The 17,540-nt window shown below is 44.7% G+C and overlaps 1 protein-coding gene across 4 annotated transcripts in view; it reads right to left on the bottom strand.

Annotated features, from left to right (window-relative positions):
- Prom1 (prominin 1) overlaps positions 1-17,540 on the bottom strand; it is a 122,874-nt gene that overhangs the window by 82,908 nt on the left and 22,426 nt on the right. For all 4 annotated transcript variants that reach the window (XR_009224808.1, XR_006847005.2, XM_046423647.2 and 1 more), the window contains exon 3: positions 1,957-2,012. Coding sequence is in view for 2 of the 4 variants with exons in the window: in XM_046423647.2 (XP_046279603.1) it covers positions 1,957-2,012 (56 nt within the window). In the remaining 2 variants the exon portion in view is untranslated. The remainder of the gene's footprint in view (positions 1-1,956; positions 2,013-17,540) is intronic.

Raw genomic sequence — 17,540 nt, 5'->3', positions numbered from 1 at the left:
AGATGCAGCACAGAGCCAGGAGAAAGAGACCAGGGAGGCTCGACCCCAGGTCCACTCACCTGGACAGTCCTTACCTGTGTGCCTGTGCTATGTGGACCCACTGAAGTCGTCCTCGGTGCCTGCCCATGCCCTCGGGCCTCTACCATCCTGGTGTGCCTCCTCAGACTTCTAACTACCGGCATCGTTAATTCTGCTTGAGGGCTTTCTCCAGAACCACAGAAGGTCAGAAGTACTCAGAAGTGAACGCTGTCCTCCACACTTAAGCAGCCCTTAGGCAGCGCCGCTTGGTCTTGGTATATAGAAACTGCAGCTCCCCGGCCCTTCCTTCCCCAGGTAACCTGGAGGCTGATGTTTTGCAGGTTCCCAGGGCTCTTCTGCAGTACGCAGTTGTTACCCCCTGGGCAGGTGGCTCATTGGAACCCTTCCCCACATCCCAGTTGGTGTTCCCTGCCCCTCCCTGTTCTTCACTCCTTGACTCAGGGGGCAGTGGGGACAACTTATCAAATGCAGCAGTTACCTGACTAAACCCAGCCCTCCCAAGATGCCCTGACTTCTCTGGTGTCTTTGCTTAATTAAATCCCTTCTCCCTGGATAACCGTAGAAAGTGTGATCCAATTCCACGTTAAGGGAACATTCAGTTCATTCAAGTGGGCTCAGGTCTGTATCCTCTCTCTACCCCCCTCCCTCATCGGTTTTTATCAGTATCCCCGAGGGCAGAGCAGCTCCCAATTTAATACTAAGCTGAACATGAAGGAGCTGTCCAGTTAAGAATCCTGGAATGGTCAGTGCAGTGGCACTGAAGGGTAAAATGCTTTCGCAGTGAGCTGCATCCAGGAAGGAGGAAGGCTCCTCCGCCATCTCAGGCTTTCCTGCCATCAGATATAAATGACATTTAGAGAAGGTTTTCTCTTTGACTTCTATATTCACTTTTCTCTTGAGTAGCATTTTATTGCAAATTGAGAATATGATGAGGTCATTTATAACTATAGCACCTGAGGTCACTGTCCACTGGGCAAGTGTTAACTGCCCCCACTCAAACACTAGCACTGAGATTTGTGGCACTAGTCAGTAAAGAATGTCCACCAGGACCTCTGCTTACTGGAACTCAAGGACCTCAGCTACTCTAGCAGAGAACAGGGCCACATGCCTTGCTTACCTTGCTAAGGACCGAGAAAGTGACCAACAGACTCAACTAATTTTTATTGTTCTCCATACAAGGCAGCAATTATTTGTCTGTGGGTTTCCCAGAAAACCTACTCTCCTAACAAACCAAGATCAAAAGAACGAACATCCTTCCATTTAGGTGTCAGTCACAAAACCAAACCAGTGAATCCACAGCACCGTGAGTGTCAACCAGAGAGGTACTTTCTGAGATTCTGTCCACTCGCCTGCTGATGGGGTCCTGACTCACCTTCCTTTCTCTCTGGTCAACCTACCTGCTTCCTTCATACCTGACCCTTGGCTCACGTGGTTCCCAGTCTGGGATGCAACAGCGACACCTCCCACCTGCTCTTGACCTCTTATCCTTTCCACCCCAAAGTCAATCCCTCTTGGAGGAGCTTCTGGACAGAACCAACTCTCCCTGTTCTCTGAAGGTCACTTATGGAGGTGAAGCTACTTTCTAACCGGTTGTCTTCTAAAATGAAGCAATCTGTCACCAATTGTAGAGATTTTCAAACAAGTCTACTCTTATCCCTTTGCTAAAAAATGTTAATATTTCTTTGGGAGAAATTTTAACTTCTTAACAACATACAGTTTGAAAGATTTTCTTCAAATGCTACTTTCAAAATTTCTGCTGTCATTCAAATGGGATCGATAAGTTTGTTCAATGGCCGATAACAAAGGATACTGAAATTACTGATTAAATAATGGCTATTTGAAGATCTATTTGCAACTCAGCCAAGATTTTTCTCATACATGTTATTTTTAATAACAAACACATCAATAAAAAATTACCTCATCATAAACAGCTGAGACTTCAAATTTGTTCCGTATAAATTTTCTGATGGAGTCTGGGGGAAAAGAGCCACAAAATAGCAAAATTATTTTTTCAGGAAAAATATAAAATGCATATTTAGAAAAAATAGGTTTATCTATGCTTACAAATTATTACTTCTATGTATAGTATTCTATGGTTTTGTTCTTATTTTTTAATGTAGGTAAATAATTGAATTAATGTGCCTTTGACTCATTAATTGAAAGCAAAGAAGCAAATATTTTTGAGTCACTGTTTGGCCAGTGGCAGAATTAAAGGGTTGCTATTCTAAAGGCTTCATAATTTCTCATGATATGCCTTAATATTTATTTACCAGCAAACAAAAGGCAGCTCATTAACAATCACTAATAAAATGTTGTGTTCAAATTGCTAATTATTATTTGCAAAAAACTTACCTTTTGATAAGTCCATATTTGCATAATATTTTTTTAAATGAGTCTAGAAGTCAACCTAATCCAAAAGTACTTAGTATAGGAAACCCCTCTGTTTCCATGAGCAGAGCATGAAATGTCATGCAAAATTGCATTTGTCCTCCCGTTTCATTTTCCTACATTTTCAAATTCTCATAGGGCTGGGCTAGAAACGAATGATACAAGACAACTGAGGCCGGACAGTGAAGGACATGCTAAGGAAGCAAATAGGGATTGGTGAGCAAGCCAAGGCTCCAGCTCCCCTCTCCTGTTGGGCCTCCTGCCCACCATGCCGCCCACAGTCATACCCCAGGAATGAGCTTCCATTCGATACACAGAAGACACCTGAGCAGGTGTTTAAAGATTAGGCTGCAGGAAAAGGGATAGGGACTGGGGAACCCAAGCAGTTATTCCACGGCACCCACAGGCTGCACAGGGGCAGGAGGGAGCCTAAGGCAGACCTGCCCGACAGGCTGCCTTCCTCTCAACCAAGCTTTGGTCTGTCCTGTAGATTAGACTTCTATCAGAATTTCACTGGATTAAAGTGATACTGGTCTTGGAAATCAAAATTGGGTCCTCATTCCCCTGGTGTTGAAGATTAAACACCCCAGAAACACTGAGGCAAGCGTAGAAAGCGAATTTTATTTAAGAAAGAGACAGAACAGAGATAGCAAGCTTCTTCGGAGAGAAGTTAGGGCCAAAGCTGATTGCCCAGGGGAGTCAGGGGGTCTTGCTTTTTTATAGAGCCCCCGCTCCTTCCTGCAACTGGTGGCCCTTTCTCTCTGGTGTCTGCCAGCCCCTCCAGGCTGTGTGGAGTAAGCAGGTCCACTCTGAACCTGGGGTGCAGGGGGAGGTATCCTGGGAGCAGGAGCCAACCCTGCGGAACCCAGCTCTGGAACTGGAGCTACTCTGTCTGACTGCCTCTCTCAGACACCAGGCCAGAGGACTGCGATTGCACAAAGTCTCCCTGAGGCTAAGCAAGGACAGATCACATCCTTCTAAGTGAACCTGGACAAGGCTCTATCAATAGCACATACAACAGAAGACTAATAGACAGAGGAGGCAGCTTGGGCCATGGCAGCCACAGAGAAGTGGACTCCCCCAAGTTCTAGCAGGTTCTACCAGAAGTGTGTAGTGTGTTTGAGGACCCCCCGGCCTCCCCCTGGTGGTCCTGGGAGTCCGAGGAATGGTCCTAGCTACATCTACAGCACTACCCCCCCACCCTCCGGCAGCTGACTCCTGTTCTTTGGCTGCCAGTAGACACTGTCCCCTTGCTGTGAGGGCAAAAACCCATCTAAGCTTTTGGAGCAGAGATGTTCTCACTTCCTGTGAGATAGAGCAGCACTCTCCTATAGAAATACAATGGGAGCCACTTAAGTGATTCTATTATTTATTTGTAGTTTAATATATATTGAGAAATGACAGCTGAACATATTAATGGGATACAAAATAACAGCATGACTTTTGAATACCAAGTCAGGGCTAAACAAAGTCAACCAACCCAGCCCCAACCCAGCCGTCGCCTCAAACATCTGATATCCAACAGAAGAATGGATAAAGAAAATGTGGTATGTCAGCCCTACCGAAGAATGAAATCACGGCATTTGCTGGTAAATGGATGGAACTGGAGAACATCACACCTAGTGAAATAAACCAGAAAGTCAAGGGTTGAATTTTTCTCTCATATACAGAAAAATCTGAGATTTTCATGGGATTCCCTCCCCTGCTTTTTTCCCTAGAGCAAAATAAGGGGGAAAAAGGGAGAAGGAATCCCATGAAAATAGAAGGGAGGTCAGCAGAGCCAAGGAAGGGGAGTGAAGTGGAGGGACTGGTAAAGAAGGGAAGAACTGCAGAGTGAATTGGACCAGATTATGTTATGTCCATATATGAATATATCACAGGGAATTCCACCTGGACGTGTATCTACAAAGCCCCCATTTTAAAACAATGAACAAATACAAGGAAGACCAGGAGACCAGAGGAAGGGGAAGGGGGGGGGATGGAGGGGAGGGAAAGAAGTAGTACTGGGGGTTGAAATGGAGCAAATTATATTTCACGCAGGTACAATGACATCAAAATGAACCCCACTATTATGTGTAACTATCGTGCACTGATAAAATATTTTAAAATGCTTAAGAAAAAAGTTGGTATGTCACATGCCATTTCAGAAGAAAGCATTCTTAAGAAATTTGTGCTTTTCTTTTCGTTTGAGCTAGGTATACCAGGAGGGCATGGTAATTCCAGGTATCTAGCAGTTACTTATTCGCATTGTATAAAGTTTTTCTTTAGTAGTGTATTTAAGAGACTTTTCAAGTTCAGAACTTTTTATTTTCAACAAGTTGATGAAGATGTGCCAAATAAATAAATACATAATAAAAAATAAGTAAATAAAAATTTAAACATAAAATTAAAAAAAAAAAAACATTTGATATCTTCCACGACAGGCATCTTTGAGATCTGTCCTTCCAGCGACATTAAAGTGTACATTATCAGCTCCTAGCCACTGTGCAACAAATTAAAAAAAAAAAAAGAATCAAACAACTTCATTCCTCTTATCTGAGGCATTATGTCCTTTGATTGTTGTTCCCTCCTTCTCCTGCCCACCCCTCAGCCTCTATGGCAGCCATCCTACCCTCAGCTTGTTTGAATTCATTGTTTTGATTCAACAGACAGTGAGACTATGCCGTTATTTTTGGCTTACTTCACCTGGCGTGACAGTCTCCAGTTCTACTTATGTTGTCACAAATGGCAAGCATCTCTTCCCTTTTTCAGGTTGAATAGTGCTTCAGTGCGTATCTGTACAATTTTTAATCCACTCATCCCTTGCTGGACACAAGGCGATTCCTTAACTTGCCTACTGTGGATAGTGCTGTGGTGAACACAGTGTGCAGGGACCTCCTAGACACACTAATTTAAAATCTTGGTGGATATCCAGAAGTGGAATTGCTGGGTCATACAAAATTCTATTTTTAGTTTCTTGAGGAACCTCCGTACAGTTTTCCATAATGGCTGTGCTGAAATTCCCACCAACAACATACAAGAGTTCCCTTTTTCTCCACACTCTCACCAACATGTGCCATCTCTAGGCTCTTTGGTAATATTCATTCTAATAAGTGATATCTGTCAGGTACTACGTCACTGTGGTTTTAATTTGCATCTTGCTAATGATTGGTGACATTGAGCCTTTTTTTTCATATGTCACCTGGTGATTAAGGTACCCATCAACCCCCAGGTGACACACAAGACAAGCCACAAACACAAACACCTTAACCCAGTGCTTACCAAGGATGATGACATCATGACCAATACCAGCGCTGACGGTTTCCAAGTGAACGATTTTATACTGACATTTCCCATCCCCTTTGCCAATTTTTCAGCCCAATGAGTGCATAGCCAAGTGCGGGTTGTAAGTCAGGTGAGCCATGGTAACGGCAGCCTCCATTTGTTCTGAGTGTGCTGTGCACTTAAACCTGACCCAGTCTTCAGGGTCATTTAACATTATCTAACCATCTGTCAAGTGCAGCCATCTGCCAAGTGCCCACCATGAGCCACACAACGTGATACACACAGGGCAGGACGGATAGGTCCTAGGCCACTCTTGAGAAAATAGTCTTCTCTTGCCCTCCAGGAGGCTTCCATGTGGAGATGACAGTGACACCATATCCTTCCTGGGCTCCTGGGGGTGCCTTCCACCACAGGGTCGGAGGCTCTGGCCCCCTCTGCCACACAGCAATTCATCTCCCAGTATGCCAATTCCATGGTTTTTTCAACAACGAAATATTTTCTTGACATATCATGGTGGATGGAAGACATTTCAGCTAACAGATGAGGAGGTTATTTTCTTAGTGAAAGACTGTTTCTCCGTGTCTGGCCTTGCAGAATCATGTGCAGGACTCCAGAAGAGGGGCTCTGCAGGGTCCAAGAACGGATGCTGAAAACATCTCCTTGTTCAACTTCTGGATCTTATGCCTTCTCACCTGGGGGTTGCTTTTAGTTTTATAGGAGGATATGAATCAGGAAATCTATCAGCAGGAGGCTAATTCTGATTCCCTTGCATTACACATGCATCAACTTAGAAGGTAGCTGGGTTTGGTTCTTCGCCCTGTGTGTCAATTCTCTATAGAAGTTGTGTGATGTCTCAAGTCACAGTAATAAGAAAAGTGCCCTGTGCGGGATCCTACATATGATGGATATACCTCCCTTAGCCCAGTCAAAACTCATCTTTGACCAAGACATTTCTGTTCGCTCACTGACTTCTTTAATACATATGCAGTTCAACCTCAAGCTGGGCCTAGTAGAATTTCACTCTCGAAATGTTTCCTTGGAAAGTGGATAGAGAATTCTAAAACCCCTGTTATTTGCGGTTGATTTATCAGCTGTGTCCTGAGCTTAAGTGCTCTTGGAAAGATTCTGCTGATGGTATCTGTAAGTCAGTTCTCTTGGGCTCTTGGGTTTGCTTAGAAATGTGATTAATTAAGAGAATAAACAGTGTTAAGTGTCTCTCTGTGGGGAGATGACAAAGCCTCACTTTTGCTCTCAGTGCCACTGTCTTACACCCAGTTTGGGGATCCCCCACATGGCTCTGTGCTAAGAAGGACTTAGTGTGCTATTCTGTGTTAATGCACTATGAATCGAAGTGAAAAAGCTGTTTATACTTTTACTCTTAACAGTTTTATGAATAGAATAATATGATGTTCCAGTTCAATTTTGAGACTTGCAAATAGGAAATGTACAAATCATGATTTTAGTAAATTAGATACTAATTAAAACACACAATAAGTATTTCTTTCTGGGCATGAAAGATTTTCCACAGATTCTTAAAAATAAACTTGACAACTTGCTCCTGACTAGACCAAATTTCCTGATGGGACCAGGGGCAGACAGGCAAACCAACTGGAACGCTTAAGAAACAGAGATAACATAAATCTAGAGAGTTCTAGAGGGTTGTGTTGGCATTGCACAGGTAAGGAAGATCAAGAAGCACTGTTCCCTGAGCAAAATGCTCAGCCCGATCCACATGATACACCACATCAATACGTGAGTGTCTTCACCTCCACTCTGGTACCCCACAGCCTTCAGCACTCTGCTCCCTACTAGCCCCTCAGCAAGTGACCCAGCATGTGAGTGCTCAGCAGGATTCATGTGTTGCCTCCCCTTCTTTGTCCCGCTGCTTGACTCTACTAGCCAGCCCTCACAGTTAGGTGGGACCATGCAGACATACACGCACTTCTAGGTCTGGCCTCTAAACCCTCCCACAAGACCACACGTTTGCCTCCTTCTCCATCTCCCAGCCGAACATGGAGGATCCCATGGAGAATTCTGAAGCCCAGGGGCATGGCAGAACCTTTAGGCAGAGCAAGTAGAATCCTAGTTCAATGCCCTAACTCTTCCCTTCTAAAGAAGACTAAGCCATGAAAGAATTTTTTTTTAACTGAAACTTGGGCTTGTTACAGCAAATGATGTTACTTAACCTAACTAAAATAAGCTGTGGTCAATCAAGTGTCCATTATTTCTCGGAACACGCTTCTGCTATGGTTTGAATGGGGTTTGACCCTTTCCATCTCATGTTGAGATTTAATCCCCATTATGATATAAGAAGAGGAAACTTGAAGGAGTGATTGGGGAGGTACCCTTAAGAATGTTATTCCATTTGTACAATTAATGGCTTGATGGCTTACCTTGAGAATGGGTCAGCAATAAAAGCCTGTTTAGTTAGGTCTCACACACTCTCCCTGTCTCTTGCCTCCTCGGGCACGGCACCACCTCCATGCTTTGTTAGCAATAAGGACATCACCAGCTGAGGTCCCTTGACCATGGACCAGAGCTGTGAGCCAAAATAAACTTCTTTTCCCTATAACTTATCTAGTCTGTGATATGGCATTACTAGCAAGAGAGAGAGAGCACTAAGACACCTCCTCTACCTGAAGCCTATTTGATCCAATAAAGAATAAGAAAAAGCTCGTTTTTCTTAAGAGACAGAATACACATATTAACACACACAGATGAAGACTTGGCAAAGCCAATAGATCGGCACTAATGTATACTAAGATTTTAAAAGTCAGCTTCATTCGAGATCCAAATTCCTGCATTCATAAGGAAAAATGTAAGAAAAGGCATTTAAGCCCACAAAAATCACTTTAAAAAAAAGAGCAATGTAGCTCAGATAAAGTATTCTTCCTGCCTGCTTCTTACCCACATGTCTCCAAGCCTTGACAGTCAACTTGAGCCTGACACGTGTCCATAAGCCTTCTAAAGTTTTACCGCCCACTGGTTTTTCCTAATCAACAAAACACATGTTCAAAGCCAGTTTAAACCACTGATTCAAACATGTCTCTGCCACCAAAATATTCACAGAAAATGCTCTTAGGTAACAATATTATCCTGGAAAACGTGCACCAGATGAGGGTTAAGGCACGTTAGGCTCAAGAATTTGGTACAATCTGCAAGACCCGGTACAATGGCCCATAGGATGGTTAGGAACACCAGCTGCTCTTTCTGAAGGAGAATGCAGATTGAATCGGGATGCAGAGCCTGATGGCAGAAATATGAGCATTTATTTATGTGGTTTATCTGGCCCAGGACACCTTTGCCAGAGCTCCCCTGAGGAAGAGGTAATTCACTGCTGCCCAGTCTTATCATCCTTCAGTGGTCTGGCCTTGCTAGGTTTTGTTTTGATGCTTCAAACTTCCTGATTCAGAAAGCTAAAATCAACATTTGTCCTTTCTTGACAGGAAGCTATCTCATCACTTTAAGAAAATTCAGAATGTCTCATTAATTGGAAAGCTTGACTCAGTTTACCTTTTATCAAGAAAAAAGTAACCAACTGATTGCATGAAAACGGTTAAGTCTACGCTGAATCAGCACAGTTGGTGTGATAGTTCTGATAGTTTATAGGTTCAATGGTAAAAAGAAGGGAACCATGCCATAGGCATTTTATGTAGAGTTAAGGCATACAGCTACATATCACACTCCATTTGATGCCAGGCCAAGCCCTGCTGTGAGTATGAGTTCTCTGGTTAGAATGGAGGTTAGTTAAGACAGCACCTGTGGTGAAAGAAAGCTAAGCACTGAGGTAGGCCTGTGGGCAGGGGTGTAGATCAGTGGTAGATCCTACATGTGTGAGGCTCAGTGGTAGATCCTACATGTGTGAGGCTCAGGTTCAATCCCCAGCACCACCAAAACAAAAACAAGATGAGAATGACCTCATTGACCCATGTTACGGCTTGGATATGAGGTTTCCCTCAAAAGATTCTGTGTTTCTTCAGGGGGTGACATGATTTGATTATGACAGTCATAACCTGCTCAGTGGATTAATCCATTTGACGGATCCATAATTTGAATGGATTGTTGGGTGGCAACTGTAGGCAGGTGAAGAGGGGAGCTCTGTGGGAATGCCCCTGAGGATTACATCCTGTCCTCCTGACTCTTCCTTCTCTCTCTCCTTCCTGGCTTCCATGAGGTGAGCAGATTTTCTCCAACCCATGACATTCTGCCTCCCCTTGAGCCCAGAGCGATGAAGCCAGCCAACCATGAAAAGAACCTTCTAAACCATGAACCAAAATAAACTTTTCCTTCTCTCAGTTGTTCTCGTCAGGTATTTTGGCCCCAGCAACGAAAACTTGACAAATACAGTTCACAAGTCGAAAGGCCTGCACACAGTACAGGCCCTTCAGAGAACGCACTGGCTGATCAGACTCTGCCTCAGAATTTGGGAGACTCTGCTCATTTGATTCTCCAGTGCTTGCAAAGGGAGAAGGCCAGGCTTTTCCCAAACTACACCCTCCTCCCAACCTCATCCTCAAACACTAGGAAGGCTGTCTACACCTGTCAGTGGTCTCCAGAAAGACAGGAGCAATAAAAGATAGAGACAGAGGTGCATGAACATGGAGAGAGACATAAAAATGTAGAGACATGTTGTGCAGCATGATGGGAGATGGCAAATCTGAAATCTACGGGGCCCACTGACAGGCTGGAAATGCAGGCAGAAGCTGATGCTACAGTCTTGAGGCAGAACTTCTTCCTTCTCAGGAAACCTCAGTTTGGGTTCTTAAAGCTTTTCAACTGGCTGACTGGAGCCACCCACATTATCAAGGGCAATATCCTCCATGTGAATTCAACTAACTACAGGCTAGGGTTGGAACTCAGTGATAGGAAAAAGTGCTCCGCATACACAGGGCTCTGGCTTCAATCCCCAGCACCTAAACAGAGAGGCAGTTAATTGTGGATGTTAACCACATCTATAAAATGCCTAGTGTTTGATTAAGTTGCATGGTAATACAGCTTGCCCAAGATGGCACAGAAAATTGGCCACCACTCTACCCAAGCCAGCTGCTAATCCCAAGAAGAACGGTTCTCAGAGTAGGAGACATCACACAGCAAAATATTTCTGAGCATCCCTATTTCCAAAGAGAGATAAAATATCATCAATGACAGCTCCTAAGAATTCTTGAGAGCTCAAGACCCCCTCACCAAGATAAGGGCAGAACTGAGGCCCCATCAGTGCAAGGGAAGGAGACCAGTCCGGGTCTCCAAAGACAACTCACCTTGAATGATGACCCTTAAATGCCCCCAAAGATTGATCTGTTTTGTGTGCACTGAATTAAATGACCAGCCAATAACTAGCTTCTGAAAAGATTTCCACTGAAAGTGACAAAACTAAAGAAGTTTGTTACTTGAGAGTTTTAGTGCCACACTTTGGAAATGAGTACTTACCAATCCCATCCGTCAGCAGCCCTGCCGCCATAATCTACAGAGGAATGAACACACCGCCCACTCTGGCTCACCTCTCCCTGTGGCTGGTGCAGCTGAGCTGAGCCTGTCTCTATCGGATACCTGAGTGGTGCAGACGTAACCACCACCTCCTACTGCAGCCCAGCTGGACTCTTCAGCTTCATGGAAATGAATGTTTTTGGTGAAACCATTCAAATCCTCACACCATCCGAATGCAATCCTTTGGGTTTGATTATTCATTTCTTTTTGTTTATTCTTGGGTTTTGTTTTTAATAAAAAGACTGATGTTTCAGACATTTAGAAGCCACAGCAGGTCTATCAGATTTATGAGAATGCACGCCCCCCCACCACCACCTCCAAGCATATGACCAAGTATCAAGTTACAGAGAGCTTCTTTAGGGAAAGAAACAAAACACAAAACATCAAAAACACAATTCTTGCTGGGTATTAGGTGCATACCCATAGTCTCGGTACTTGGAAGGTAAAGGCAGGAGACCCCTTGAGCCCAGGAATTTGAAGCCAGCCTGGACGACATAGGGAGACTCCATTTTCAATAATAATAATAATAATAATAATAATAATAATTATTATTATTATTATTATTATTATTATTATCATAACAACAACACAAACACCCTTGGTATAGTTTTTCCTTTAGGACAGTGATTAGCAAGTGACTCTGTTTGGTTCCTCTCCTTCAACTGACTGAGCTTTTACTAGAATTAGTGACAGCACTAACACACCCTCACTCAATGAAGAACTAGGAAAAACTATTGCATAAGTTATTCTTAACACCTGGGATCAGTCTGGACTTTTCAGCTTTCTGCCAGCCACAGGCTCCCAGTAATCCAGGGACTGTGATTTACGTCTGCCCGTCATCATTTCCAAGTCCTTTGGAGAAAGGGGTCAGGTTGCAGAAGCCTACAGGGGGCTTCTGAGGGCTCACAGAGCTAGGAATCCTTGGCAAAATCTCCTTTTGGACAGGAGCTGGGGCTATGTGGCCTCCCTGACCACGGGCTGCAGGAAATCCAGCTCCCCCACAGCGGGATGATCGGGGGCCAAGTATCGAAGCCGCTGGTGGACTCAAGGAGAGGGGGCAAGGACCGCTGCCAAAATATTTGTGGATTCCCATGTGCATTCCCCCCGCAAAATATGCCTGGAGAGTGTAATGCCGTTTACAGACTTTGTGTCTGCTCTTCATCAGGAAAAGTTTGCCTGAGGATCTTGGGAAGCAGTGTGGTTTGAATTACCTGTTTTGATCTGTACTGACTCTCACATGACCTCAATGACACGGCTATGCGAACATGGATCAACTAAACCCCATTCTGTTCTATGTGACACAGGGTGGCCTCTGGGGACTGACTGTGGGGCAGGGGTGTTTGTGTTTGTCCCTGGTATATACTTTGAGTTCACTTCAATTTTTAAAACCTTTTTAGATTCTTTAAACATAAAACAATTTTATTGACATACTCTTCAATCTCCCTCCCTACTCCAAGAAAAGAGAAACACAAGGAAGACATAGTTACTAACAGAGTGAAGTTAAAAATTCTGGTTCCTGTAGGCATGAATCAGATTTTACCTCATCTTGTGTAGGATATGTGACCGAGAGCGATTTTTACAGTATTTAAGCACGCATCAAAAGCCTACCAAGCGCTGGTCACAATCACGTTGCACAGGAGGGCTCTACTGTCCTTAAATTGGTCCATAGGTGGATGAATAGATAGTTAGATAAACAGATAATTCTTTAACTGTACATGAATCCTGGGGCCATTTCCTAAGTTATAAAAACTTGTCCTACTTGTTCAAGTGTCCGAACTCTGGGTTCAAGTTCTGCATCCAATTCTAACTTTCTCAGAGGGCTTCAGAGGAAAGGAGGGAAGGAGAAGGGAGGAGGAGGGAAGGAGAAGGGAGGAGAAGGGAAGAGAAGGGAGGGTCTGCTGTGCACACAGCACCCTGGGAGCTAAGCGCTCAAGGCCAGGCGACAGGGCAGGAAGAGCCTGCAAGCTAGATTAACAGAAACCGGCTTCCAGTTCTGCCTCCAGCACCCACAAATGAGTCAAAGTACAGATGCTCTCTGGGCCCAGCCTCCTCATCTATAAAATGGAGAGGGAGCAATTGTTATCCTGTGAGCTTATCTGAAAGACTATAATTGACAGGTCGTGGCATCTCCCAGAATCCTCCCAGCAAACCTGCGGAGGACGCTGAGGCCCGGGAAGGTTGAAGGAGCTGTAGGAGACCACTCTCCAGGAACTCCCACTCCGAGGGGTTTTAATGCCGCTCCCCTGCTTTTCCCACCACATCCCCTGCGTGAACTCTGACTCCACTTCTGCCCTGGACCCCTTTGGTCATATGGAGTGACCTGGGCCATTTACTTGGATTCTCTGAGCTTCAATTTCATGCATGAAAAAGGGGAAATAATGCCTACCTTGTAGGATGATCCCCAAGCAGCACAAATAACACATGCAAAACCCTGATGTGGAACCCTGGGAACTGTACCTGACACAAGGTAAATGCTTCCGAGATGGTGGTGGAGGATGGTGGTGGAAGATGGTGGTGGAGGATGGTGGTGGAGGCTGGTGGTGGAGGCCACGGAAGCAGCTGTAGCAGGTTGTGCACAGGCAGTTCTCGGGGCATAACTGCTGGCAAAACACCTGTCCGCAGTAGGCAAGAGGCGAAGAGCAGGAGGTGACAGACTGGAGGTTTAGTTCTGGTTCCCTGTTTTCTGGCTCCATTATACTGGGCAAGTCATTTACCCTCTCAGGGCCTACACCCCTCACATATATGGTGACATGATCCAGCTATATTCCCCAAGTGCTTAGACACAAATATGCCCTCAAATCCTCTAATGGGCACCAAGGCTTCAGAGACGAAAAGGTGCAGTTCTCCCTCAATGAGCTGCCAGAGCCCTGGGGAGACACAGAGGGAAAAGAGTGAAGCAGCTGTTGGGGGGAGATGTGTGCTGACGCGGCTCACACCGCCGTCCCTGATGGGGAGCTACGGGGACAAGGGAGAGGCTTACTGCAGCGGAGGACACATGAAAGCAGCAGAGATGCCTCAAACATTAAGCGAAGGGAAGGAACTCCAGGTCATGGGGCAGCAGGTTCAAGGTCACCTTGCTGCTCAAGGTTTGAAGCCATTCAAAATAGAAACTTGGAAGGAAAGACAGGCTTGGACCTCGTTCCATCTTTCTCTGCAATCCTTTTGCCTTTCCAAATTCTCCCTTTAACACCCAGCTAGCCAGTGTTCCTGAATCATCAGGCACAAGGCTTTTCGACTCGGTCTTGGGGAGTCAGTGTTTCATGGTTTCTTCCTTCCTTCCTTCCTGGGACGCCGATTCAAGGGAAGGAAGGAGACTGTAACAAGGTAATTGAGAAAATTTGGGTTATTAAACTTAATAGTAAAAAATTGGCATTCTTATTGATTGTGGCCGGATGGTAAGGACATTGAGGAAGAGACGCCCGTCATCCCTAGAAATGGATGCTGTCGCAGAACCGAAGGGGATGCTGTGTCCGGGTTTGCTTCAAATGTTTCAGTGAAGAAAAGTGGAAAGAGAATTGAACAAATGCAACAAAACCAGCTCACTTTTCCATCTGGGCACCTGGCAGAGGAGGACTCACTGTGCGCTTCCTTCCCGTTCTGAGGAGGTTTGAAATCTCCCTTTATAAAGGAGCTCGAGGAAATCTCCCTGCCCTCGCCCTCCACCGTCCCGTTCAGACCCTCATCGCCTCTAACCCAGTTTTCCTGGAGTCACCCACTAACTCTCCCTCTGGCATCTCATCTCTGCTCCACCCCATCCTGGTCCACACAGGGCTGCCAGTTCCATCCATCTGCACCCTCTGCCACACGGACCCCACTAACTGTCCCGAAGGCTATTCAATGTGACACCTCCCTTCCTGTTCCAACTGAAGTGCCTTAGACTTTGGAGGACAGTGACCAAGCACACTCCTTGTGGTCCTGGTATGATCATTACCAACCCTCTCTTTGAATATCTTAAATGTCCCAGTTTGTATGAAGAATAACATGACAACCAGAAATCAGGTGGTTCTGAGATCAAATTTCAGGTCTGACACTTAATGCTGTGTAACCTTGGCACATTATTTAACTTCCTGGGGCCTCAATTTTCTCTGTAAAATGAAGACAATGACATCAACTGTTAAAAATTAATATATGAGAAGTCCTTAAGACGATGCCCTGCACACATTAACAAGCCAGGCTTGATGGCCGGGTGCACACCTTTAATCCCAGTGGCTCAGGAGGCTGAGGCAGGAGGATCAAGAGATCAAAGCGAGTCTCAGCAAAAGAGAGGCGATAACTCAGTGAGACCCTGTCTCTAAATAAAATACAAAATAGGGCTGGGGATATGGCTCAGTGGTCGAGTGCCCCTGAGTTTAATATCTGGTACCTCCCTCAAAAAAAAAAAAAAAGAAAAGGAATTAACAGCTGGGCATGGTTGTAAATGCCTATAATCCCCACTACCTGGGAGGATGAGGCAAGAGGATCATAAATTCCAAGGCCAGTTTCAGACCCTGTCTCAAAATAAAAGATAAAAAGGGCTAGGGATGTGGCTCAATGATAGAGCTTCCCTAGATTCGATCCCCAGCACCACAAAAAGTAGAAAGAAATTAATACAGTTGCTATAATTATGTCCACTTCATACAAAATCCTTTTAATCCAGCCAGATCCCTGGCTCCCATAACATGCCTAGTTCATAAGCTCTCTGAGGCTTGCTGATGCTGTTCCCCACCCAGCAGAACCCTCCCTGTATCCTTGAACGTTAGAATCTAAGGTCCTCAGCTGACTTTCGTCATTATTAAGTACATATAGCCCATCACTCCCTTGTGACATTTAGCAATCCACTGGCTATGTGCTCCCTGGACTATTTATTCTATATAAATGCATTCTGTCTCCTCTGCTAGTGAGACTGTTTGTTCCTTAAAGAAGGAAATATTCTCTCTCCCACATAAATGCCACAACACTGACCCAGGGCTATTCACCTGTGGCAAGCGCTTAGTACAAGGTACACGCTGTAAGCAAGACGCGCAAATGAGATCTAAGAAACTAACATTCTGGGCAGGAATTGCCTTGGGGGAAGAATATGGAAAAACAAAAATGGTACTACTCTTAAGTTCTGGTTAAGTACTGTAGGACTTCCACCTCCACTTCTTTACTACCCCAGAGGTGGGCAAGGTGGGGTGGGAAACAAGAGCTTCTTACAAACTACACTGCAATCCTAAATCCTTGCTGAACTTTAAAACCCCACTGTCCCAGAGGAAGAACGTCAGACAAAACCTGATTTCCCCGAACCGCTAAGTTTTGAAGCTGGCTGGTTTATAAGTGTGGAGCTTGGTTTTTTTTCCAGCCTCATTTACTACAATAAAAATCATCCAGCCCTTGAGTGCAGTCAGTTCTAGATAATCTGCATACGCAGGAGACCCACAAGGAAATGGCTCAGTACCAGATGACCTAAAAATCTGTTTTCTTCTAGGACCTATCCTTGTGCCTTCGTACCACACGGGGATGCAGTGTGATTTTAGCTTTGTAAATCAACCATATAAAAAATATGAAAAACAACAGACCAAAATGTAAACGAGTTATCTGCAGGTCTTTTCTTATTTACGTGTATTTTATATGAACACATACTTGTAAAATGGAAATGAATTAAGGTGTCTCTGTTGTGCTTGCAAAGGTTAACATTACAAAAATAATTCAGTGGCTGGTGTCCTTGGTCAAAGCATATGGACACAACAAGAGTTCCTGCTAGCTTCCAAGTGCCAGAAACTCAACGGGAAGATCAGGGAGACCCTCGAGCCCCGTGTGCTGGAGAACATCCCATCCTCCTCCATGCGCACCTGTCCTGTGGGCTCTCTGTGCTGCCTGTCTCCGGTGGGTGAGCCTCCCTCCCTGGGTATTCTCCTCTATAACTTCTGACCAGCTGATTTCCCCTCAATGACAAGTTCCCTAAAATCAAGTGGCCTAATTTATGCCAATTTAGATTAAATGTGAGACAGAGGGATCCATAATGAAGAGCTGCAGTCAAGGATCAATAATAATAATAATAATAACAACAACAACATTAAATAAACACTCTCCTGAATACCCAGGCAAAGTTATTTCATATATAAACCCTGCAAAAATAGAAACACATAGATGGGAAAATGGTCAACCTCACTAGCAATCAGAACCTTGTCTCAGCAACTTAGCGAGGCCCTAAGCAACTCAGTGAGACCCTGTCTCTAAATAAAATACAAAAAGAACTAGGGATGTGGCTCAGAGGTTGAGTGCCCTTGGGTTCTATCCCCGGTACCAAAAAAAAGAAAGAAAGAAACGGGTATTGAAAGTATAACTGAAATAAGGGGCTAGTGTTGTGTCTCAGTGGTAGAGTGCTCACCTAGCATGCACGAGGC

This window comes from Marmota monax, unplaced genomic scaffold (genome assembly GCF_021218885.2).
Source record: "Marmota monax isolate L192 unplaced genomic scaffold, Marmota_monax_Labrador192_F-V1.1 WCK01_AAM20220418_F8-fsc00009, whole genome shotgun sequence".
Taxonomy (NCBI): domain Eukaryota; kingdom Metazoa; phylum Chordata; class Mammalia; order Rodentia; family Sciuridae; genus Marmota; species Marmota monax.
The sequence above is the reverse complement of the archived record's forward strand: the minus strand, read 5'-3'. Positions and strand labels throughout refer to the sequence as shown.